We start from the raw sequence: 26,140 nt of genomic DNA on the forward strand, positions 1-26,140 counted from the left end.
TTTTGTTAACATCACTTTGCAGCAGCCAGACTCATTAAAATGAGACTTTGTAGGAGTTCACTTCCTCTCATGTGTTCATCCACAGCAGCTGGACAATAAAGTTTATTGTGACCCTGATACTGCAGCAGATCGCTCTGATTTCCTGTTATCACTTAAATAGAAATGAGGCTGTAGAGGTTTGGTGCATGCAGAAAAACAGCTGCAGGGACAATGAAAAGACTTTTCTGCTCCAACATTCAGCATGCTGAGCTAATGATTAGTTGGTGTTTTTCTCCAAACACTCTCTCACTCTTCTCTCAACGTGTTGACAATAAACTGTGAACAGACACCGAGGAGAGCAGCAGAAGACCTCATTCAGGAGCTAAACTCAACATGAACTGAACTCACAGTAAAGTTAGCTCGGTGCTTACCTTTAGATGAGCCCACAAACCGAGAGAAACTCCGTGATGAAGCTGGAACTCTTTCCAAACACAGGAAACACATCAGGGAGCAGAGACCCACGTGGTTCACGCTGATCTCAGCTACGATCCAGGAGACAAGGGTGGGCAGATCGATGCAGATATCGATCCAGACGTTGGTAGTGGTTTATGATCGATACTTTAGTTTGTTTCTCTCCTCTAAGTTCACTACTGTACTCCCGTTTCATGACAAAGCAGCTCTCTCTGCTCGACTCCTCTCCTGCTAACACACTTTGCTCCGCCCCCTTCTTCCTGATCTGCTCACAGAGAGTGATGTTGTCAACATTGACATGTAAATTAGATGAGTGGACATTATATTGGGGAAAGATGATTTGATTATAACACAATTGAACAGAATCTTGGCTAAATGAGTGGAGAATCTGACAGCCATCAGGAACAAACTGATATTCCAGGTGTAAAACTTTGCAATGAGGTTGCAGATGTTGAGAAGGTTACTTCTAAAATTTATTCCACAACAGATTACAGATTACATGCCCCAAAATGTATTTTGTAACGTATTCCGTTAAGTTACTCAATGAGAGTGACGTATTTTGAATACTTTGGATTACTTAATATATTGTCATGGTTTTTACAACTACGTGAATGTACTATTGCTGTGTGATTTATTACTATTACTGAAGGCTACATGCCTTCATTTTTGAAAAAATGAATAAAATGAGTAACAGTATGATGGACATTAGGTAAGGCTGCTCTTTTTGCAGTGAATGCGTATAGAAAACAGAAATAGTTTTCTATACGCAGTGATATGTGATATGTTTTCTTTTTGTCTGATAATAATCATGTGGAACTGAACATGTTTATTTGCAGCCAGCAGGTTGTTAATGCTATCCATCAAGTCTAAAATATGGAGATCCTGTAGACTGGTCCAAAATTGATCAGATTATATTCTAAATATTTGTTCAATTCTCTTCCAAACCCCTATTGTAAGTTTGAGTGTCTACTAAAATAAAATACTAGCAATGAATTTTGTTCACTCAAATGTAGCTTTTCTTCGCTCAAAATAAATTTCTCCTCAAAATGCAACACTTGCACCTGCAAATTTTTTTTTACGTGTGCTCAGTTTTGTTTTGTTTTTACATGGCACAAAAATAACGCCATACAACAGCCTTTGATTAGATGATCTCAGGCTGTGTGAGGGAGCTTGGAGTGCTAAAAGATCAGAATTGTAAGCAGGGACATCACAAGTCAAAGCTTTAAAAGTCAGTACCAAGATTTTAAAATGTACTGGAAGCCGGTGTAATGAATGTAAAACTAGTGTAATGTGCTCTCTTTTTTGTGTCTTGGTTAAAAGCCTTGCTGCAGCATTCTGGACTAACTGGAGACAGTCAAGATGAGGAAAACTCATCTAAATGTTCATCTCCGGGGGACGCTCGTGTGCAGCTATTGAGTAAATGTTTATCTCCTCTACTCAAAGGACCTTTTAGCTTCTTTTAATAGTGCTATCGGAGATGCAAGGGCTGCCCGTTTCTCACACTTGGTTACAAAGAGCAGAGGTAATGGTGCTATTCAACACCATTAGTGACATTGTTACTCCTGCTCTACCCGCAGCCACTTTTTCGTCTAACGAGAACTGTGACAATTTCCCTTTTTTTTGCTTGCAAAGATTAATAATGTAAGAATGAATTTTTTTAATATTCAGCACCTGTTATGTCGATCTCCACCCCATCACGGCCGGTCATTCTGGATACTGTCGCTCCAGTTTCATTACCTGAGCTGGTAAAACTAGTGAATTCATTGAAAGCATCCTCTTGTCCACTTGACATTGTATCTGCATCATTATTCAAAAATGTCTTCCAGGGTATTGGTTCATCTATGCTCACTCTAATCAACTCTTCACTGGCGTCTGGTATAGTTCCAGTTTATTTTAAAAAGGCTGCTATTCTTCCATTAAAAAAAAAAAAAAATCTCAGCTAGACCCCTCTCTTTGGAGCAGCTACAGACCAGTCTTCAAATTACCATTAATTGCCAAGCTTCTACAAAAGTTTGTGGCTAAGCAACGTAAAGTGTTTGCGATAAGTTTCAGACCGGCTTTTGCAGAGTTCACTCCACGGAGACAGCCCTTTTTAGGGTCTAAAGTGGCATTTTGATGAGTAATGATGCAGATTGAAGTAACAACAGGGGAGGGAGGGGGGATGAGAGAAGAAGAAGCAGCTGTGCAGCATAAAGACAGAATAAATCTAGCTTTGTGTCTTTTTCATTCTAGCTAAAGTACGGGACAAACTGTTTGTCGAGAGATTTATTCTAAAGACACTTCTTCAGCTAAGAGTCTAAGGGTAGAAACACACAGACGCTGCACCATTTACTTGTATACAAGGGCGATTACAAGAACGCTCACACCAGAGTGGGGGCCCTGCAATGCGCGCTCTGTTCTTGCACTTGTCTTTATTTATATACAACAGTAATACAACAGTGAATACGTCTATTCATAGGCAGAGGAATGTTAGTGCGTAGGGAGTGAAGATAAGAGTGGTTCAGGTGTATGCGTGTGTGTTGTGAGATTCGGAAGGACGCGGCCCCTCTTCTTGTTAGAGAGCGCAGATAAAAGTGTCCAGCTCTCCTCTTCCTGCTTGTTCAGCTATTATCGCTGTGAGAAAGAATTTATAAAACAGTCTTGTAGTGGACAACAGTCTAAGTCATCAAAAGGTCAACATACAGTATTCTATCATATGCAAACTTATATCATTAAATTAAAGCTTATACTGACTACTAAGTACAATTTTGCATTGACACTGTTCCTTTGTAGCTCGATACGAAATGCGTAATAAAGGGCGTATTCTCATCATAATGACTGATATGTTGTAAAAGAACCCACCCACCACTTTAATCACACTCTAGATCTTGTTTTAACATATGGCATAGAAACTGAACATTTAACAGTGTTTCCTGAAAACCCTCTGCTGTCTGATCATTTCCTGATAACATTTACATTTACAATAATTGATTACACAGCAGTAGAGAGTAGACTTTATCACAGTAGATGTCTTTCTGAAAGCGCTGTAACTAAGTTTAAGAATATAATCCACCCACTGTTATCATCTTCAATGCCCTGTACCAACATAGAGCAGAGCAGCTATCTGAACGCTACTCCAACAGAGGTCGATCATCTTGTTAATAATTTTACCTTGCTGAAAAGCCTTCAGCTAATCCAAAATGCTGCAGCAAGAGTCCTGACAGGGACTAGAAAGAGAGAGCAGATTTCTCCTGTTTTGGCTTCCCTTCATTGGCTTCCTGTTAAATCCAGAATTGAATTCAAAATCCTGCTCCTCACATACAAGGTCTTAAATAATCAGGCCCCATCTTATCTTAATGACCTTGTAGTACCATATCACCCTATTAGAGCACTTCACTCTCACTCTGCAGGCTTACTTGTTGTTCCTAGAGTATTTAAAAGTAGAATGGGAGGCAGAGCCTTCAGTTTTCAGGCCCCTCTTCTGTGGAACCAGCTTCCAGTTTGGATTCAGGAGACAGACACTATCTCTACTTTTTAGATTAGGGTTAAAACTTTCCTTTTTGCTAAAGCATATAGTTAGGGCTGGACCAGGTGACCCTGAATCCTCCCTTAGTTATGCTGCAATAGACGTAGGCTGCTGGGGGATTCCCAGTGTGTGAATGTGTGTGTGAATGGGTGGATGACTGGATGTGTAAAGCGCTTTGAGGTCCTTAGGGACTAGTAAAGCGCTATACAAATACAGGCTATATACCATATATACCATATGATGCATTGAGTTTTTCCTTTCCAGTCACCTTTCTCACTCACTATGTGTTAATAGACCTCTCTGCATCGAATCATATCTGTTATTAATCTCTGTCTCTCTTCCACAGCATGTCTTTATCCTGTTTTCCTTCTCTCACCCCAACCAGTCACAGCAGATGGCCCCGCCCCTCCCTGAGCCTGGTTCTGCCGGAGGTAACATCATAGCACCCACCCAGCTGTATAGAAACTCCATCATGCTAGCTAGTACGCAGTACGAGTTATTGTAACTGACAGTAAAAAGTCAGCACAACGAAAATGAACTCCACCTAAACTTGGTTTATATCTGACCCAGATAGACTGCAGGTCATAACTTAAGTTATGACATAACTGAAGTTCAGTTCACCTGACGCTCAGACCGGCGACCACCTTGGATCTCTCCTCCTCCTGCATTCCCTTTCGCTCATCCACCTGCTGGCCTCAGTGGAAGCTCCGCCATTGCCACCACCAAACAACTGAGTTATTTTTACACATCTGCCAGCATCCAAACCAGCCAATCCACCAACTTTCATTGTTTATATCGTTACAAATAAAAAAAAAAAAACAACCGGGCAAATGACCGGTATGCCCAATGGCCAGTCCAGCTATGGTTGAACTCAGCCTTCTGGATCTGTGGCTAGTAGTGATGTGTCGGTCGCGAACAAAATGGCTCTTAGAGCCGGATCTTTGACGTGAACGACGCGAGCCGGCTCCTTATCACGAGCCGTGGGTTTTGTTTTGTTTTTTCCTTTCTCTCACCCTCTCTCGCACTTTTTCCCGCTTCACTCCGCACGCGAGCCTTGTGCTTTGCACTGGGCAGAGGGGGGAGGGGCGATAGTTACACTCACAGTAGCACAGGAACAGAGCGGGAGGGAGAGAGAGAGAAAGAGAGCCAGGGACAACAACGTCACATTAGAAAGGTATAGTAATCATCCACAACTGTTTTCAGTTGCAGATGATAAAGGATTCAGAAAGTTTATTCATGCAGGCCCATATGACAGAGAATATGCATCTTCTTTTTGTTTTCATATTTTAATTTATATTTAATTGTGTTGTGGTTTGCAGTGTTTTGTGTTGTTTCACTTTAAATTTGTTTAAAAGGAAAAAGCTGAAATGTGAATAGTTGGTTTTTGTATTATATGATTTATTTATTACATTTTATGTGGAGTGAATAACTAAAAGTATATTTACGGTGGCCCCTAGAGGCAAAGCACATACAAACTCCAAAACACGTAAAAACTCAGAAGCACGTACAAAACACAACAGAAGTGCTCTAGGATGCTCGGCGCAGTGTTGAGCTTATGTTACCTAGTGGCTACACAAGCCAGGAAGTACCAACGACCGGATTTGATGTGTGGTAGTAACAGGTAAATGAACTTTTTTTTTTAAATTATTTGAATATATATGAGTGTTTGTATATAAATACACGAACAATACACATATGCTTTCAATTGTGTAATTTAAGTGATCTAGGTAGCTCTGTTTTGGAAGTTTAGTTAATGCTAGAAATGTGTTTTGGAGTTTGTACGTGCTTTGTCTCTAGGGGCCACCGTATATATTTATATATAAACATATATAAATAAAACCACTTTTTTTTACATTAGTAATTCCTTTTGTGCATAATTTTATATTATTGTTAATAATAAATTAATTAAAGCAACAAAATAACCTGAAGAGCCGATTCCTGGGGATGTGGTTATTGTTGTTGATAATTCTGTTGATGATTCTTGGGTAACTGGAAGGGTTGTGGAAGCAGTGTTTGATGGTAAAGGACTGGTACGTCAGCTTCGTATTAAAACAAAGGCTGGTTGTTTGGACAGACCCATCACTAAAGTGTGTCTTCAACAGGAAGCAGGAGAGTCATAAATATTATGTGATTTTTATCAAACTGGGGCGCCTCTGTCAGTGCGCCCCAAGGCGGCTGTGGCTACAATGTAGCTTGCCATCACCGGTGTGTGAATGTACGTGTGAATGGGTGGATGACTGGATGTGTAAAGTGCTTTGGGGTCCTTAGGGACTAGTAAAGCGCTATACAAATACAGCCATTTACCATTCTTGTCCAACAGTAATTGGCAACACATCCTCAATGATTTCTGCACAGTTTTTGAAGGATTAACTTAAGAGAAAACACAACAGGTGCCAAAACCCCCAAGGGGTCATAGATCGAGCTCACAAAGGACAATATCCGTTTGTCTTTAATTGTGATCTTAAACTTGAATGTATCTGATTGGATAATTCACTGCACACCTAGTGCTCTCTCTACTGGCAAGAAGTCGCTATCGTAATCAAAATCCTTAACCTCCTTGGATCGTTCCTGTTGAGGTATGGCAGCGAGTACTGCTCTTCTATTGCTAATCCATTTGGTGAACTTTGTGCCTCCTTTAGCACAAAGAGCAACAAGTTCTTGATGGAGCAACACTGCCTCCTCTTCAGAACCAACAGAGGTAAGGCAATCATCCACATAAAAATTATGTAGAACATTATTGACAACTTCTAGTCTGAAATGATCTCTGTTATCCTCTGCACTTTTCCTCAAGGCAAAACCTGCATAACTTGGAGACGAGGTGACTCCGAACAGGTGTACTTTCGTTCTGTATTCCACCAGATCCTGAGTATGATCTCCATCTGGCCACCACAGAAACCTTAACAGATCTGAGTCTTCTTTTTGTACTATGACCTGATAAAACATGGATTCAATATCTGCCATGAGCACAACAGGCTCTTTACGGAACCTAGTTATGACCCCAGTTAGCAAGCTAGTAAGAACTGGGCGTTTGCAGAAGCTGTCCATTCAGAGACACTCCGTGAAATGAAGCACCATAATCAAAGACAACTCGCAACTTCTTCTGTGGGTGATACACCGCATAATGTGGAATGTACCACAACCCTCCATCACAGCGATCCAATTCTTCAGCAGGCACCTTCTCTGTATGCCCTTTGGAAATAATATCACTCATAAAACTGGTATACTTGGCATGAAACAAATCATCCCTGATAAACTTCACTTTAAGGCTCATAGTTCGCTGTTCTACAGCCTTCTTATTATTTGGTATTTTTAACAAATTGCACCTGAAAGGTAAGACAATGGTATAATAACCGTCAACCACCTTAAGGGAATCACTGACTTCATAAACTGCTAATTTTCTTTGGACAAAGCAAACTGCTCACTATGAATACATTCTGGAAAATCAGCCTTCATTTGACGGTCCCACAGCTCATCCAGTCTTGCATAGTTTTTACTGCATATAGACCTCCATCCTGACTTCTAACAACCTCCCATGGCTCTAAAGCCTTAGGTAAAATTGGTCCCGATCAACAGGTCTACCCAGGAATTTATCTCCAGCATCTTAATATGCCTCAAGTGGCCATGGGTCTTACTGACGGGGAACATTGCATTGATGAATGGGCATGCTTTTCTGTGTAAATAAGTCAGACAAGTCACAGTAGTGGATCCCCCATCTCCCTTAGTTTGCACAGAAACACTTTCCCTCTGCTTGGAGTGGATATGTAAGAGTGTGGGGGATGTTTCTGATTACAGACTTTACACAAGAGACATTTCCTGCAGTCCTGGTCTGTACCAAGTGCACAGACAACCAAAACATAAACCATTATCTTTCATAAAAAAATAAATCTTTCACAGTACAACTTTCTTTCAACTGAAGTACACAAAGCCAACATTTCCCCTGCTCCACAAAATAAGCAAACCTTAGTCACAACTGAACCACTCTCTCGCCTCGATGCTGGCTCAATCCTCCCTTCCACCTTGGCCACTGTAGTAGCAAAACTACTCCTCTTAGTCTTAGGGCAAAACTGAGACTTAACATTCCTTGCGTCTTTTCTGATAGCTGTTGTAAGATCCTGTATGTCTCCAAACAAAGCGTAACTTGCGATCTTCACTTTCCTTTCAACAAACTCAACAACAACACTAAAAATCACTTTACGGTGAAACCTCTCTCCCTCAGTTTATAAGACAACTTTGTTATAACTGCTTGCATATTAGCAGAGACATCCAACTCATGCAAGGACTTAACATCATCATATTTTATAGGAGGCCGTTTACTGACCCTTTCAATTTAGGCAGCAGCAATTTTCAACAAATTGCCAAAGTTCTCCAGAGATTTAGCTTTAGGATATCCACACTCAACAGGCATATACTGACAACTTCTCACCATTTCTCTTGGATGGTCTCTGGCGTATTGCTTGAGCAAGTATAAACAATCCTAAGCACTATGAGCTTGACTCTCTACCATGTGTTCAAAAGCTCTCATAAAACTTCACAAACTCTCACAAAACACACAATACGGTAATATTATGTTGAAGCACAGTACGTATCACTCCGCGAGGCTCCTGCCTATGATAGCCGTAATGCTCCATCAATCCATCAAGCGGTGCGGGTTCGTAGCTTAGCAAAGTCGTACTAAAACATTTGACAGATTGTTTCGAGGTCAGTAAACACAACCAGAATTCACACATAAGGCACACGGGATTATAAGGGGCTCTGTCGACTTTCAGAAAAATCAAAGGATTGATTTCAAGTGTGCCATATTTTCCAAAAAACACGGCAATAACGACGGCCCGCTAGCAAAAATAGTGCTGTGTTGTGCATCTGACTAAACCAGTTCCACACCACTGAAGTTGCAGCATTTTTACAAACCAATTCTGGTTCACCTGTTTCATTCAATGATCCGCTTTCGCCCTTCTCATTCTCCGTCGCTGCCATGCTTTTTCTGCCATGTTCATATGAAAACAAATGCACTGCGCATGCGCGTTTTACCCATATTCTATCGCAATATTTCATTTTCTTATCGTTGCCCAATATTATACCAGTATTACCGTGAATGGTGTGATATGGCCCAGCCCTAGTGTACATGCATATCCCTTCACCAGTTAAGTGAAAGTCAACAGTCCTTCAGTCCATGCAGGTGGCCTTGAAGGATGGGGTTTGAGAGTCAGAACACAGTCCCATTATCAGGGAGAAGAATTTGTTGTTCTGGAGCCGCATGAATGAAGAAGATGTTTGTTTGGGATTGTGCGAACAACTGCCTTCCAATTTCGCACTTGGTCTAATGTCCATCACTGGTCACCAACTCTATCAATTCCTATTGAAGAGCTGTGAGCTTTTCCAAGATCTTATCCATACTGTGTTTAATAAACACAGTCTGAGTACTCACGGCTTGCCCATCGGCAATCATGTCGGCCAGCCTTGTCGGGTTTTGAACAGTTGTAGCCCCTTCCTTTATTCTTCCTTTATCCAGGTCCGAGCCAGGTCTGCTCAGCCAGAACTCTGTTATCATGGTTCCGAATATGTAGATGTTGTTCAGTGTCCTCCATCAAGAGTGTCACCAAGCACACGACGCAACAGACCATCGAGGAACTGGCAGGAAACGTTTAGGACAATTGAGCTCTCCAGAGCCCAGGCTTCTCAATAGGGTGTATCGAGAGGAGAAATATTTTACCGCTATTATTGGCTGCTATTTTTATAATCATCATTACCATTTCATTATTAATGGTGATGTTGCATTCAGATGCATTCAGATGTTCAAATATATGGTTATAGTCTTTATTACAGGTTCAGTTATAACCACTTCAAACTGTGGAGTTGAATCTATAATTTAAAGGTTTTTGAATGTTTTTATATTCTTACACATAGTCTTCAGTGGGTGAGAGACGGAGTTGCAGGCTGACAGGAAACACGTCTGCAAGGCATGCTTTTGCAGAAGTGAAACTGAAAGCAGACTCTGAATGCAAGTACTGTGAGTAGGATATGAAACTGTATTAAGCTTTTAGTAGAGGCTTTTGATTAAAACATTTATTCAGTAGATTACATATATAGTTCCAGTTAGGTTATTATATGTAAGGATGAGCCTCTGTTTTGGTGAAAGGTCAGAAGTGCAACGGGTGAGATGTGAGAGCATTTAAGGGCGAGACACCCATAAACACACATACAGACACATATAGTGAGAGAGGTCACGACACGTACGCAGTACACAGCACGCACGCGCCCCCGCACGTGCACGCACACACCTATTAGATGGACTCATTTAGGTAAGAGTTTATAACTGCAAAGTTTGGGTGCGTACGTGGTAGTCTGTTCCAGGAAGTACACCAGATGTCCCAGAGATAAGCGACAGCGAAGGCGGGCTGAGAGGAAGCACCTGGCTTCGACTCGAAGAAGATGTTCTGTTTTAAACTATGTTAAAAGTCATTGTGGTTTTGGAGTGACGTATGCTTTGTTTAAGTCTGCCTGGTAACAGGAAGACTGCCAACCCTATAAAACCTTTGTCTAATTATTGTAAGTTTAGTTCGACGCTGAAATCTGCACAGCGTTCGGACTCACACATGTGTTCATTAAAATGCCGTCTAAGTGCACCAGGCTGGATCTGTGGTTATTTTTAGATTCCCCCTCAATATTTTTGAACCCTAACAGGTGTCAATTTCATTAATGTACCAGCTGATCAAATCCATAATTCTTTAGGTTTTAGAAAACAAGACTGAGAAACATCTCTGCGGGTTAGAGTTAGAATAGACAAAGACATGAGAAGCCAGGCAGGGAAAGATAAGGGAAAGGACTGCCTCCGTCAAAAGTGCCTTTGAGTGTGACAACTCGAATCTTAAAATCAATATGACACTTTACAGGGAGCCAGTGTAAATTTGCTAAAACTGGAGTTATGTGTTCATATATTCTAAGACCTGTTAAAAGACGTGCAGCAGCATAACTGCAAGCGATGGAGAGATGAGTGTTGGAGACCCAAATAGAGGGAATTGCACCTATTAACGTTCGTTTGAAACGGTTATCAACATTAACAGACTGAACTGGACTTAATAACAGGAGTTAGAGCTGGGCGATATAAGATTTTTTCATATCGCAATATGTTTTTTTCATTTCAGGCGATAACGATATATATCACGATATAAGCCAAATAACTATATTTGTAAGATTTAAATGTGCCGTTGCTCACAAGTAAAATGTGAAATAATCAGCAGCTTGTTTTGATTTAAATATTTATTTCCCATAATAAGTTCAACAGGGTAGATGTACTTAAGGAACATGAGGCTTCAGTTTCAGATAAATAAAGGCAAATATTGCAAACTACACAAAAGGCAGCCGCTAAAGCGTTTAAGTTTCAAAATAGAACAAACAAAATGGACTACTAAATTGTCAGTTCCACTTAGAAACAAAATATTAATTCTAAAAATAAATCTTAGTTTGTTTTACAGAAGAACAGACAAAATTGACTAACTTTTGTCAATATCAAATAAACTGAGAACTAAAAGGAAATTCTCAATCTCTCCTTGTTGTATAGCTTAGCTATTACCTCAATTAGCTGCTTGAATTCTTCATTTTCAACCGTGTTTATTGGTAGCATGTCTTTAGCAAGACGGTAGGCTATGGCATTCGTTATGTCGCTATGTCTCTTAGCTTTTTTGTCATATGGTAAGACGCTGGAGAAAGCGGACTCAATTGACTGTAGCTTCTTCGCAGGGATTCTCCTGGTTGTTTTCGATGACGAATTAGCGCTTTCAGTCTACGGAACTTCTCTGGCCTTTCCTTTCGACAATCTCTCCGGCATTCGAACCGTCATCTGTGTTCTCTTCGGTAACCTGGTCACCCAAGCTCTCGGTTGATTTTTCTCTAGCGGGCAAACTCATTTTCTCCATTAACCGGGTGGCACGGCGGCTAGCTGCTTCCCAAACAAATACACATGTGCAGCTTGGCACTTGTGCTGTACGTAACAAGTCACGTGACATGACGCTGCAGCTGTGATTGGTTCGGCTCTGCGCTACTTAATTTGGATTGGCTGTTCTGTTTTTTTTTTTTTAAGACAGGAAGCGAGAGAGATGAGGTCTATCGCAATAGTTTAATTTTTCTATCGAGAAAAAGTTATTTCGCAATACATATCGTTATCGTTCTATCGCCCAGGTCTAACAGGAGTCCATATAATTTTAGTAAATTATTCTGGTGAGTATCAGCTGCGCTGGGTATGTAAATCGGGCCATCCAGCTGCAGTGCTGGTCCGACGCCACTCGTGCCAAAAATCCGGACAAATGTCACTTGATCAAGGAGCAGATGTGCATCAGATGAGATCAGCTGACTTTGCGTGTGTGCGTGCTGTGCACAGCGGTGTGTACTGTGTGTGTTAACAAGAAAAACACATATAAGAAAGTGGTGCTCAAAAGCAGGGTAGTGACAAAATTGATGCGCATTATTGATATTTGAAGCATGTGTACCTGCACATGCATGTTTATTAACACACGGGTACTGTGGAATATATTTTTTACTCACCTAAAGTGCTCGAGCTCTCGTCCACTCCCTGCAAAAGAATTAGCAGCTGTGCGGTGTCTGTGGCATCAGTGCTCTCATCGCATGCGATGGAGTAAAAATCAAAAGCACAGCTTTATCAGACAGTTGCAGTTTAAAGTTGGCTGACGAGTCTTCAGTGCGTGGCACAACTGTATTTCTGGACATGCTGACATTGTTGAAGTCCTGCACTTTTTCCGGGCACATTATTTCGATGACTTTAACGAGGCCGTGTTTTATGAGGTCTCCATCTGAAAAAGGCTTGCCATGTCTTACGATGAGTTGGGCGACCTCATAGCTGCTATTGGAGCCTTTTCCTGGACTATTTGAGCACGAAAAAAAAAAGTGCTGTTGCTGACCCTGCAGGAGAGCTACCAGTGCTCAGCACCAGTGTAGGATGCATAGGCCTGATGTTTGGTTTCACAATGACGTCGTACATTATACTCTTTCATAACTGCCACAGTTTCAGTGCAGATCAAACAGACACACGTCCCCTTGAATTCTTTGAAGAAATATTCACTCTCCCACCGTGTCTGAAATTTTCTGCACTCACTTTCTACCTTTCGCTTCTTTGGTTTTACCATGTTTATTAACTTGGGGTAAATTTCTTTTGTGATTGTCCTTTTTGGTGGAGCAACTGCAGCTCCCCCTGGTGTTAAAACTAAGAAGTGCAATACATTTAAGCAAAAGTTGAAGTGCGAGCCATATTCTATTCTATTTATAAAATTACTTGCAGCGGGCCGGAGTTTGGACACCCCTGACTTACAGGAAACTCCACTGGCTGCATGATTATTAGCATTATATAATGTGTGAAATTAATTATTAAAAATAAAAAGTAACGAGTCGAATATTGCCAAATGTAGCGGAGTAAAAGTACTGTTTCTTCTTCACAAATGTACTCAAGTACAAGTAAAAAGTATGGCGCTTTAAAGGTATTTAAAAAGTACTTTTGGTTTTTTCAAAAACTTTCTCAAATAAATGTAACAGAGTAAATGTAACTCGTTACTACCCACCTCTGTCGGTATCACCACACAAAATATCACACTATTTCAATGTGTCTATATATTCTTACATCCTAGTTATGAGGAATTTTTCTGCTACTTGTTAAATCTGTGCCATTAAGACTTCAGATGGTTCAGACAATGGCAATTTTATTTATTTCACACATTTCATTAAATCTAAACTACATATGCTAAACACAGAAGATGATGACATAAAACCTGTTGAAGTTTACAACACTTTAAGGCAGTGAAAACAGCAAAAAGAACTAAACTAAACGTAACAACACCACCAATGAAAAAACATTTTCATTGGTGGTGTTGTATACATTTTTTAAATGTATACAAAGATGTAACTGATCTCAAGTCAGCAGTGTGAGAGCAAAGTGCTCTAATGGGGTGATATGGTACTATAAGGTTATTAAGATAAACGGGGCCTGATTATTCAAGACCTTGTATGTGAGGAGCAGGATTTTGAATTCAATTCTGGATTTAACAGGAAGCCAATGAAGGGAAGCCAATGTTTTTAAGCTGAGCTTAAAAGCTTATTAAGCTTATTAACTATTTACAGCTTGAAAGCCTGTGATACATAACCAATTAATAGATCAGTCAGACATTTCTTTAATTATACTACTTCTACTACTATTATTATTACTACTACTAAATACTACTGTAGAAAGAAAACAAGACAAATTGAGAGAAACCTGATGTATAACAGATGAGGGATTTCAGCAGAAATTACAGCAGCTTTCACGTCAAACTCCTGAAAACGTAACAGAACTGTCTGTCTCTTCAGATTCGTTATGATGATAGGAATGATTTCAGCCATTGTCATGATCACGCTGATGTTTGTGCAGAGCAGATAATGAAGTGAATGTTTTTGCACATTGGTAACAGTGAAACAGTTTATTTACAGCGTGGGATCGTTTGTGTGTGGAGTATGAACTGAGATTCTTGAAGCTCTTGTCACACTGGTCACAGCTGAAGTTCCCTTCAATGTGTGTACGTTCATGATTGTTACGACTCCCTGAATACGAGAAGCTTCTGTCACAGTGTCTGCACTTGTATGGTTTCTCACGTGTGTGCACTACCTTATGCTTTTTAAGGTCACCTGCAGTGGTGAAAGATGACCCACACAGGTCACAGACGTGCTTTTTAACCCCACTGTGGAAGAGCTCATGATTTTTTAATTCACTTATAGTGGGGAAGCCTTTCCCACATTCTTTGCAGTAGTTCATTTTGTCTCCAGTGTGTCTACGTTGATGTACTTTTAGGTTCTCTTGATGCTTGAAAGTTTTTCCACAAAGGTCACAGCGAAACACTTTCCCACCACCACAGTGACGACAGGGTTGAGAGCTGGATCCATCTGTGTCGCTCTGCTTCTAAACACAGACACAAAGACAGTGTAAGTCAGGGAATACCTTCAACATTTTTATCCTGAACTTCGCCAAAAATAAAGAGCATCTCTGCCAACATCCACATTTTATTTTTTACATTATAACACTCAGCTTACTGGGCGAAAACGACTCCTCATTTGTAGGTAATCTACTTAATGGGAAGATTGGTGGTTAAACCCCTGGATGCTCTACTCTGCATTCCAAAAGATGCTAACCCCAAGCTGCTCTCTGATGCATCCACTGGCGTGTGAATGGAATGGATGGAAATGGAAAACTTTTTTCCAACATCAGGAAAGTTTCATGAGATCTGTAGCAGATTTGACCCAATATTCTGTACATGAAGCTTTCATGTCTCACATAATACTTCAAAATAACTGCAACTGTAAAAAGAAAAATACATACCTCACAGTAACTGCACTTGAAAAGTCTCTTTCTGCTGTGGATCTGTTGATGTGCTCTCAGGGAATGTGGATCTTTAAAAGCCTTTTCACACAGGTCACATTTGCAAGGTCTCTCCTCAGTGTGGGTAAGCATGTGCCGCTGTAAGTCTTTGTATGTAACAAAACGTTTGTCACACTGATCACAGAGCCAAACATCATTGCCAGTGTGAATGCGTTGGTGGATATTTCTGCTGACTAGCCAGCGGAAGGTTTTTCCACAAATGTCGCAGCTGTACGCCTTAATTCCAGAGTGGGTAACTTGATGACTTTGTAAGTGGGTATTACGAGCAAACGTTTTACCACACTTATCACAGCTGTATGGTTTAACTCCACTGTGGGTGAGTTGGTGTGTTTTTAAGTTTCCAGGCTGGGTAAAAGACTTTCCACACAACTCACAGCTGTACGCTTTAATTCCACTGTGGATGAGTTGGTGTATTTTTAAGTTTCCAGGATCGTTAAAAGACTTTCCACATTCATCACAGCTGTACGCTTTAATTCCAGAGTGAGTAACTTGATGACGTCGTAAGTTGCTACTGTGATTAAAAACCTTCCCACACTCATCACAGCTGTATTTTTTCTCTCCCTTTCTTCTGTGAGGTTTGTCGGCCTCCTGAGAGCGCTGACTTCTCGCTCCATGTTGGTCCTGCAGTGACAGAGATACAAACAGAGACAGTGAGTGAAATGCAGTCGTGGAACAAACTGAACCTGCCTCCATTAGTGGGATGAAAGAGGTCAACAAACACGTTGTAGGTGTGTTACCACCAGTGATGGGAATAACGGCGTTACTTTTTTCAGTAACAAGTAATCTAACTAATTACTATTCCTATCGTTACAACGCCGTTACAGTTACTAACAAGAAAATGCGGTCGGTTACTATTTTACAACAAACAGACGGTTGAAGCTGTGTTCAGTTTACCGCATCTTATATCAGCTGCAGGAAGTAGCTATAAGTAATCCGGACGCTACAGCTTTAAGCAGCTGCGCGCTCCCGCGGACGGTAATCACGATCACTGTCTAGCACAACACCTGGAGCTCAGGGGGCAAAACAATCGAGTGCTGCTGTTTGACTGAGGAAGAATAAAGTAGTCGTGGTAAGTCAATCACATGACCACTTAAAGACAAAACAACAAGGTGCCAGTTTATAAATTGTGTTGATAGGCCACGTAAACCAGAGTCATGATTAACAAGATATACGTGACGTTTTTTCCTCAATAGTTTCGTCACGTTTACTGTCTAAGGACAGCGCTAGCAAGCACTCTCTGCTTATGAGCAAAAAATAAAAAAACAAAACAAAAAAACAGGGGAAGTTGTAGGAGTGAGTGAGAGAGAGAGAGAGAGAGAGAGAGAGAGAGAGTGAGTTTTGAGATGTGAGATTTGTGACGTTTAGCGTGTTTGGAGTGTGTAGTTAATGTGTTGTCTTGTGTAGTTAGTGTGTAGTGTTGTGGATAGTTTTGTGTTGTGTGTCAGAACAATGAGGCGACTGCTGTCTCCAGGTAGAAACAGCAGTGATACACCTGCTGCTGTCAGACCTGCAGGTATCAGGCTGTGATGTTCTCCTTTATAGTGGACAGAAATGATTTTTTTGGAGTGGCACAAATAATTTGTGGCATCTGTAACCCAGTTCCTAAAATCATCTCAAACAAAAGAGAAGAAAAAGCAAAATATTTAATGTTCATTGTTCTTACTGTCCTTGTTTAATAAAAGTGAAACGAGATCAATACATTTATTTAAACATAAAAGGGACACAGATTTATATATGATATGCTCTGGTCAAACAAGGGTTAAGTTTTCTCAGAAGGTTGATGAGCTCTGATGAGAGCCTATTGTTTTACTCCACTCCTCGCATGTCAGCCAATCGGTGAAGCTCTAGGCAGCTCTTGTCCCTCCTTAGTGCCAGCTCCCAAGTTTGCAGTCTCTTGCTTCTACAGCCGAACAGAGCAGGCGGACTAAAACTTTGTTATCGGTAAGCTGGAGAAATTAACATCTAACGAGTTAAAAAATTACCATCTAAACTGATATTTTTCACAAAATATGGTTTTGCACTTGTTGTCGTAGAGGGCAGAGCGAAACCGGAAGGTTTACTGAGCTGTGGCTTCATGTAAACGCTGAGCATACACTCGACGGCGGTAAGCTAAATGTGGCTAATCAGACACGTGATGTGCAGAGTGTGGGTACAGTTGTTGGATGTCTCTGAAACGCACTGCTGTTATGTTAGTTAGATCGTTGACCAAGTCATTAATATGTGAAAAGCTGTAAATGGTTAAAGCAGCTAAAAAATAACTTTATGAGAGATAATTGTAAGCAGACTTTATCCTGCTTCCTGTTTAATTTTGATGTCACTCTGTTGTTTTACAATACTCAGTATTGAATACTTGGAGGTAATTTTTAGTGTATTTCCACTTGTACTAGTAGGCCTATGGTACAAGCGGGATTAAGCACTTCTATTTTAATACTCCTATTTGTGGACTGAGTCCTTGTGTTTACATGTTATTGAACCTGATTGTTTGCACTTTGTTCAATTTCTGATAAGCATTTGCATATTATTCCATTTCTTGAAAGGGGTAATATACTTATTTATTTGTGATTAGATATATATGTACAGTGAGTTTATTTTGATGGATGTAATTAATGTTTACAATGAAAGTGAATTATATGGTGACTATAATTCCTGAATGTTTGAAGCCTTGTAGGTAATCTTTAATGTTACTGCAGGTTACAAATAAGTATTGAACCTTGATACTGTGAAATTTTGGATATTGATACTTTGAAACTTGATATTTTAATGTTGTACAACATGATTGAACTGATGATGATTGAATTGATGATAGCTGATCTGAATAGTAGTTACTGCACTGTGACACTACTTTAGTTTAATTTGTGAGAGTTATTCCTAAATTGTTCGTGACATATATTTGACCATTGTTTATAGGTCAGGTTTTTTATATGGGACGAATCCAAAGACCAGGTCAGCGATTCCAGAACCGAGAGCGTTCCAGTGTTAACTGGATGGCGAGCCGACCCAAGATCCTAGGAGGCGATATACATACACACGCACACTCATTTGCACATTGATGGACTACAATCCTCTACTGTACAAGTAGTACGGTAGGATAGACAATCACACACACTCTTACCATTGGACAGACTCTATTGCAATACACCCGTTTGTCATGGGCCCCACCGGTACCATTTGGACTTAAAAAAGACTAATACTTTTACTTGTGCACAATTTTTTTTATTCTATTTTTTTTGCTACTTTGGGGGAGAATTTTATACTGGAAGTTTTGTTAAACCTGTTGTAACACTGTGTTGTTTACAAATTTCTTTTACAAGGCTTAAAATCACTAAAGCACTTTTAAGCCACACAACTGTGTTTGTCTGGTTCCTCTGCCATTCATATACCAGAGCTCTAAGAGTCGTTCTTTATCTTCTGATACTAGCCCAAATTACTCATTACCTTGGTAGTTATCCATTGGTACTGTATATAAATCCAGGTAAGTGCTACACATCTTATTGAAGAACAGCTGATTGTTCTGTAAATAGTTTGAAATGGTTATTTTTAAAAAAGGGTAAAAGGTAAAAGGTAAATGGATGCAAATAACTTTGTAGTTTGTAAAACTTGTGCATAGGATTTTAAGATTGACGATTTATATTTGCATTTAAAGTTATGAAATAAGATTCATTAAACATGTTTGTGGTTGTTACAGTAAAAAATATCACTTTTTCTACTCGGATTTTATGTTTTTTGTCTGATTTTACATCAATTGTGTTAATACAGTATGTCAAAATGAAAACATGACTGTAAATTCAGACACGCGAGGTTGTGCTGAAAAGGATGATACCAAACAAGGCAAAGTAAATAGTTTTTAAAGGTAAAATGTGGAGGGAAAATCAAAAGTAGTTAAAAATGGTCAATTATACCCTGCACCCCACAGGGTTAGAGGTTTTTTTTTTAAAGTAACGCAATAGTTACTTTTCAATTAATTACTTTTAGAATATTGTAACTCAGTTACTAATTTAGTTACTAGTTACTTCTTCAAAAAAGTAACTATAATTAAGTACTTTTTCAAAGTAACTTGCCCAACACTGGTTACCACCGCCTTCTGGTGATAGTTTCACATTATAATGATGTGCTACAATGAGAATTGCAATGAAAATGACATAATCGAAGAAATATTGGTCACAGGTGAAAAACTTTTACTTCATGAAAAATGGGGAGTCCAACTGATGATATTGTTGTTTCAATGTGTGCTGATAAAATATGATCTTTGTATTTTCTTGTAACTTCTGTGGTTTTTGTTTGTGAATGTAGATTCTGTATGTATGGAGGAGCCCAGGATGGAAAAGATAAAGCTGCTGTTAACAACCAGCTGTGCACAGTTTCAATAACAGTGTAACTGTGATACTTTTCTCACCTTCTCTGTTGAAGTCATTGTTTCCTCTGTAGTGGCTGAGCTGAGTCCAAATGGCTGAAATTGCTGCTCCACCAGACTCTTCTCCTCCTGTTACTCAGCTGGGACACAAAAGTATAGATATGTATTTTATCCCTGACAAGAAGAAGCAGAGCAAATAAACATTACTACTAGGGCTGTGCGATATGACCAAAATCTCATATCCCGATATTAAGACATCTATCGTCCGATAACGATATAAATCACAAAAATGTAACATTTTCTGTAAATTCTGTGAATGTTGGGCAGCTCGACTTGCGTGAAGTGTTTCCAGCTGGGCGTCGCGTACCTGGAGTCGAGTGTTTTAACTGATGCATGGAACGATACATTTTTAGACATAAGTTGTAACGGCCGCCGTTTTCTTTGTGAGTATTTATTACACGGCGTGCTGCGGGGAAAAGTCTGTTCTAATGTTTGAGTCTAAGGTTTATTTTTTAGCACCTGACGGCTCTTTTTTGCTTCTCATCCGTAAATACTCTGCATCTTTCACGTGATTCAGTTTATTTTGAAAAGTCTCAACAGGATCTTGAGCTTTATTGTGAAAGGTTTATGTGGAAAATAAACAAGCGGACACGAGGTGGTTTTACCGTCGTTGTTGCTAACGACAACGCATAAAAACAAGCGCTTGTCCGTCTGTAGTGTGGTTATATTAAATATAAGAGAAAGAGAGAACTTTAGGAAATTCATATAGCCACTACAGTGACCATCAAAATAATGAAAAAATATTGCCGTAAACAGTTTATTTTGCGACACCACGAAACAAACGATAGCGTAAAATGAAACGATAGACGTTTTTCTATCGTCATCCGATATATATCGTTATATCGAACAGCCCTAATTACTACTCCTCAGTGACAACAATACCTATGAAGCTTCAAGGTGAAACCCCAGAAGAAACTACAAAAAGAAAGTCATCAGCTGCCTACAAGAACTTGAAAAAAGCCACTGAGCGCCCTGCATACCACCACCTTTACCCAGGGGATGCTACACCCTGTATATAGAGATTTAAAATGTGACATCATTTCCAGGGTAAAACCACAAAGGATTCTGGGAACGAGTAGCAAGCGGTACTAGCGCACACAGGCTTTCACATGAAAACAGTCACACAGCTAAAAAAAAAAAAAAACACAAAAAAATGGCAAGAAGCTGTTGTATTATTAACTGCAATAACCGGTCGCATGACAGCCACGGGAAGCTGACTGGTAAAGAGATCGGTTTTTATCGGATTACGTCGTGGAAGAGAAATTGTTCAAGCCATGTTTCTGAGGTAACAAAGAGCCGACAGATGGCCTGGATTGCAGCCATTCGAAGACCAAATATAACGTTTCAGAACACTCCAGCTCACATGTTAGTCTGCTCTAAGCATTTCCACGAAGGTAAGTCTTCTGTTGTTGTTATTACGTAATTTATCATAACATAATTGTTGATGTAGGTAACAAATAATTCTTATATTGATTTGGATTGAATTCGTTGCGCTATGCTGCTTTGTTCACTGTGGCTTTGCGGGCTAATATTTGTTGTGTTTTGTAGGAAAACCAGCCTACAAAATGCTGGAATGCGATCCAGACTGGTGTTAAAATCTCCCAATTCTTTTAATCTTTGGGCTGAAGGAAGGACAATACTCGGTGTATAAATGCTCAATCAACAATTATTTATTCCATGCAATTCAACACTTAAGAGCATAAGAACCATCATGATGGGGAGACCTGCCTGCAGAGGGTCACAGCAAGTCTCAAAATGGTGACGGGTTACTCAGCCTTTTATAGCCCCTAGTAGCCCCCACCTAGTCGTAAAAGCCTAAACATTCACATGTTTTCTCTCTTACGGCGCCTAAGTTATGACCTCGGCTCCCTGTCTTTCTGCTCTCTGTAAAGGTGGGGGTATGGAATGTGGTCTTTTCTCTTCTATTCTAGACCCAAGGTCTCCTGCACACAACATTCTCTTCATGATTCAGCAGTATGAAATGTCAAGAAACCATGTAACACATTCAACAGTGTCGAATAATACAGGTCAATCAAATAGATCTAATGATTTTCACACTCTTTTAAGTCAGAAGTATAATGCAAACTAAAACTACATACTGATCACACACTCTATATTAAGGGGTATAATATGATCTACAGCAGTATCATAATTCAACTACTTTGATTACAGATATAAGGTAACATATGATAACAGAATAATCTCACACTGGACACCCTCTATCAACCTGGGTCATACTGAGTTTAAAGCTGCTACCACAGCAAGATTTGATCGGTTAAGAGAGAGAGCAATGTCAAAATAGCCACAAAAAGTCCCGCATATATGTGCCCAAGGGTTGTATTGAAGCAATCAAGTGATGAATAACTGTTTTCCAGTATGCTGTTTTGCAATGTTGTTGGTTTTTTTTGTTGCATTGTTGATTTGGTTTTTATTGAAGCAGGTAATAAAGTATGATGGAATACAATTTTGCCTCTTTCTTGTAAGATTCTATAATAGAATGAAGCAATAATGCCAGTTCGAAACAGTGCAAATGCAAATTCCTTGCTGAAAGTTTAACCAAAAGGCATTTCCAGTAGAAATGGGCTGACATATCCTGAGCATAACCATGTATAATATCCACTGAAGTTAAAAAGAAGTGCTTTGCTATTAAACTGCAGTTGCCAAATAAAAAAGTAAAATACGTATTTTTCGGACCATAAGGTGCACGGGATTATGAGGCACATTAAGCAAAATAAAGCAGTCAGATAAATAAAACTTTATTCAACTCATACTTCTTGCTTCCTCCACTTCTGTACCATTGATTCATTAATGCTGTATTCTATCACAGCTGCTCTATTCCCATGTTGTTGCAGTATATTATTGACTAACCTGGTATTGTGGCTAGATTATCTCAGTTGTTCTCCTGACTGAAGTTTAGTCCGTTTACAGCATCCTGCCATGCGATTGCATTTGTCTCTAACCATCAGGAACCTTCATGTTAACTTTTATCGAGTGGAAAAGTGTTAGCGTTCATCCTCCAACTTCATTGTTTATGTTATGCTAACATAGCTGTGTTGCTAGCGATCACGTAGCACATCATTATAAACCAGCTAGTCCAACTTCAGTAACCCTACAAACGTCACTGCTGTTTAGTTTCCTGTCTTCATTTATTTTGGAAGTGATAGCAGAGCTGTACGTTTGAATTTATTCAGAAATCTCTCAGTCAGAACACAGTATATCATGCTGGGGTAACTAGCGAGCTAACTTCCGCTAACTTCCTGCTAGCTTCTAACTCCGTTAAGTGGTAATAAATCCTGTTTTCATGGATGCCTGGATGTTAAACTTCATAGTTACACCTGGTAAAGCAGCAACGCTGATCATTTTATTAAAGATGAAAGAATTTAGACAGTTTTTAACTCTCAGTGATGCTGCAGAGTTCGTTTGACTTTGGGACCTGAAGCAGACGGAGTTTAGGACCCAGATTTACGAGCGCCTTAGTCCGACAAATACGGCAATAACGACGGTCCGCTTGCATGTTCTACAAAAAAAAAAGTGCTTTGTTGTGTATCTGATGGACAAACACCAAACCAGTTCCACATCACTGAAGTGGAACCATTTTTACAAACTAATTCTGGTTCATCCGTTTCACTCAACGATCCGCTTTTTCCCTTCTCATTCTCTGTTGCTGCCGTGCTTTTTCGGCCATGTGCATATGAAAACAAAGGCACTGCGCATGCGCGTTTCACCCATATTATATCACGATATTTCATTTTCTTATCGTTGCCTAACATTGTACCGGTATTACCGTGAACGGTATAATATGGCCCAGCCCTACTACAACCTGAAACAACAAATAGATTGCGTTGGCCTGTACAGGAGATAAAGAAAAGAATTTAACAACAGCTGTGAAATGGAATAGTCCAAATAACCAAAGTAAACTGGACCTCGGCTTGTTGCAGGGATCTGAAGTTACTAAACATTTTGTGAGTGTATGCACTCACACTTAGGACCATATAATAATAAATAGTCGGGCAGCATGCTAACGTCCTTACGCCACTCTGTATGCTCGTATGGGTCTCACCCTTTCAACTCCTTTGGTTTTTTTCCTCGTACTTTTTTTTGCCTTTTCATCAAGTCTGTATTTGTACGGACCTGCCGTGTTCTCCGTCGTTTTGTACATAACTGTTTTTGGGGCAAATAAAATGCAAGTAGGGATTAAAACCGCAGAATTAATTATTACCGGTGCTGGAAATACTAGCGCTTGATGCAGTGTTTTGATTTTGTTGCCATTTGTACCCACAAAGCAATGCGCGAAAGTCACGTGGTCTTTCAATCTCTATATGAACTTCCATAGATACACAAAGAAGGAGTCCCTATGAGTCTCCAAAAGTTGATTCTGTTCATCTGAATGTAGTGTTTTGTGGGAGAAACGTTTCATGACTCATCCAAGTGGCTTCTTCAGTCTCAGCTGACTGCAGCCTATTTACACCTACAGGCCAGTGGACACTCCTTCAATGATGAGGATGTACACATCCTGGACAGGGAAGAACGCTGGTTTGAGCGCGGAGTCAAGGAGGCCATTTACATGAAAAGGGAAAGACCATCTCTGAATCGAGGAGGGGGCCTAAGGGTACATCTTTCGCCATCTTACAATGCTGTGATTGCAGCCATTCCCCAACTCTCTGTGAATGGTACTCATGGCCATTGATCAGTGTTCTTTGATCAGTGGGCTTTGGTCAGTGGTTGTTGATCAATGGTCATGAGAATTTGCATAATTAAGATTAAGGAACTGACCTCACAGCCCATTGTTCCTTCAGTGGGCTGGTTTCAGTCATTATGCAAATGTACTGTTTATAAGGTTGGGGAAACCTGCAGTCAGCTGAGACTGAAGAAGTCACTTGGATGAGTGACGAAACGTTTCTCCCACATCCAGATGAACAGAATCAACTTTTGGAGATTTACTTTCCTGGATGATTGAGAATACATCAAGACGAGTCCCTATGAGATGCCGTAAGGGACATTATTATGTTCTCACAGACTCCACTGAAACGCTCTCAGACACACTGAAAACCAAGGCATTTCAGCTGAACAGGAAGTTGTTTCCTGACAAGGAAACTGAAAGAAAAAGTGGTACATTTCAAACCACTACACAGATATCTACTCAGAAACCTGCTAGTAGCCTAAGTGAAGCAGCTGCATTACTTAACAATAATATTATCTTCAGCAGAGACCATCAGAACGTACAATCCAGTTGCACTTTCCTTACGCATATTACATATGGGTGCCGACTGGCTCAAAAACACAAGTGTCTTCGGGATACTGGTAATTTTCACTATTTTATTTCTTAATCCACTACGAGTTTTGAAAAATTAGCTATGTAAATAAATTATGGTATGGTAAAGTAGCTGAATCAAACTCCATCATAAACCACAAGTGAACAAAACTTCTGTTTTCTTCAGGGAAAACCAAAAATAAATCCAACATTCAATCCACAAAATGATTAAAAACATTCTTCATCTGCCACAGCAGCTGGACAATAAAGTTTATTGTGACCCTGATACTGCAGCAGATCGCTCTGATTTCCTGTTATCACTTAAATAGAAATGAGGCTGTAGAGGTTTGGTGCAGGCAGAAAAACAGCTGCAGGGACAATGAAAAGACTTTTCTGCTCCAACTTCTCCCAGCATGCTGAGCTAATGATTAGTTGGTGTTTTTCTCCAAACACTCTCTCACTCTTCTCTCAACGTGTTGACAATAAACTGTGAACAGACACCGAGGAGAGCAGCAGAAGACCTCATTCAGGAGCTAAACTCAACATGAACTGAACTCACAGTAAAGTTAGCTCGGTGCTTACCTTTAGATGAGCCCACAAACCGAGAGAAACTCCGTGATGAAGCTGGAACTCTTTCCAAACACAGGAAACAGATCAGGGAGCAGAGACCCACGTGGTTCACGCTGATCTCAGCTACGATCCAGGAGACAAGGGTGGGCAGATCGATGCAGATATCGATCCAGACGTTGGTAGTGGTTTATGATCGGTACTTTAGTTTGTTTCTCTCCTCTAAGTTCACTACTTTACTCCCGTTTTATGAAAAGGCAGCTCTCTCTGCTCGACTCCTCTCCTGCAGCACACTTTGCTCCGCCCTCTTTCCCTGCTCTGCTGTGGTTTGTTGCTTTGCGATCACGTGACTGAGAACACTTGGCGTGCACGAGAAGATGCTAACCTCCTGTTTTAAGACCGGATGTAGGGTTGTACATTTCCGGTAGCTTTATTTTGCAGTCAATTGCTACTGCTAAGGTGGACTCCAAAATCATGTCCAAAATACGGAAACGGAAAGATTATGTTAACTTACAAAGAGCAGAGCGTGGGAACACTCACCATTGC

General features: G+C 40.1%; 1 protein-coding gene and 1 long non-coding RNA gene across 2 annotated transcripts; one reads left to right on the forward strand and one right to left on the reverse strand.

The window, feature by feature from the left end:
- Positions 1-13,642: 13,642 nt before the first annotated feature.
- Positions 13,643-25,891, reverse strand: LOC120441714 (zinc finger protein 271-like). The gene is made up of 4 exons (XM_039617049.1): positions 25,610-25,891; positions 19,759-19,890; positions 15,306-15,986; positions 13,643-14,888 (listed from the first exon to the last, which is right to left on the reverse strand). The coding sequence occupies exons 2-4, from the start codon at positions 19,774-19,776 to the stop codon at positions 14,328-14,330; spliced, it is 1,260 nt and encodes a 419-aa protein (XP_039472983.1). The 5' UTR covers positions 19,777-19,890; positions 25,610-25,891; the 3' UTR covers positions 13,643-14,327.
- LOC120441715 lies at positions 17,031-18,939 on the forward strand. The gene is made up of 3 exons (XR_005614221.1): positions 17,031-17,306; positions 17,399-17,469; positions 18,273-18,939. It is a non-coding gene; the product is annotated as an uncharacterized LOC120441715 (long non-coding RNA).
- Positions 25,892-26,140: the final 249 nt, after the last annotated feature.

Source organism: Oreochromis aureus, linkage group 9, assembly GCF_013358895.1.
Source record: "Oreochromis aureus strain Israel breed Guangdong linkage group 9, ZZ_aureus, whole genome shotgun sequence".
Lineage (NCBI taxonomy): Eukaryota > Metazoa > Chordata > Actinopteri > Cichliformes > Cichlidae > Oreochromis > Oreochromis aureus.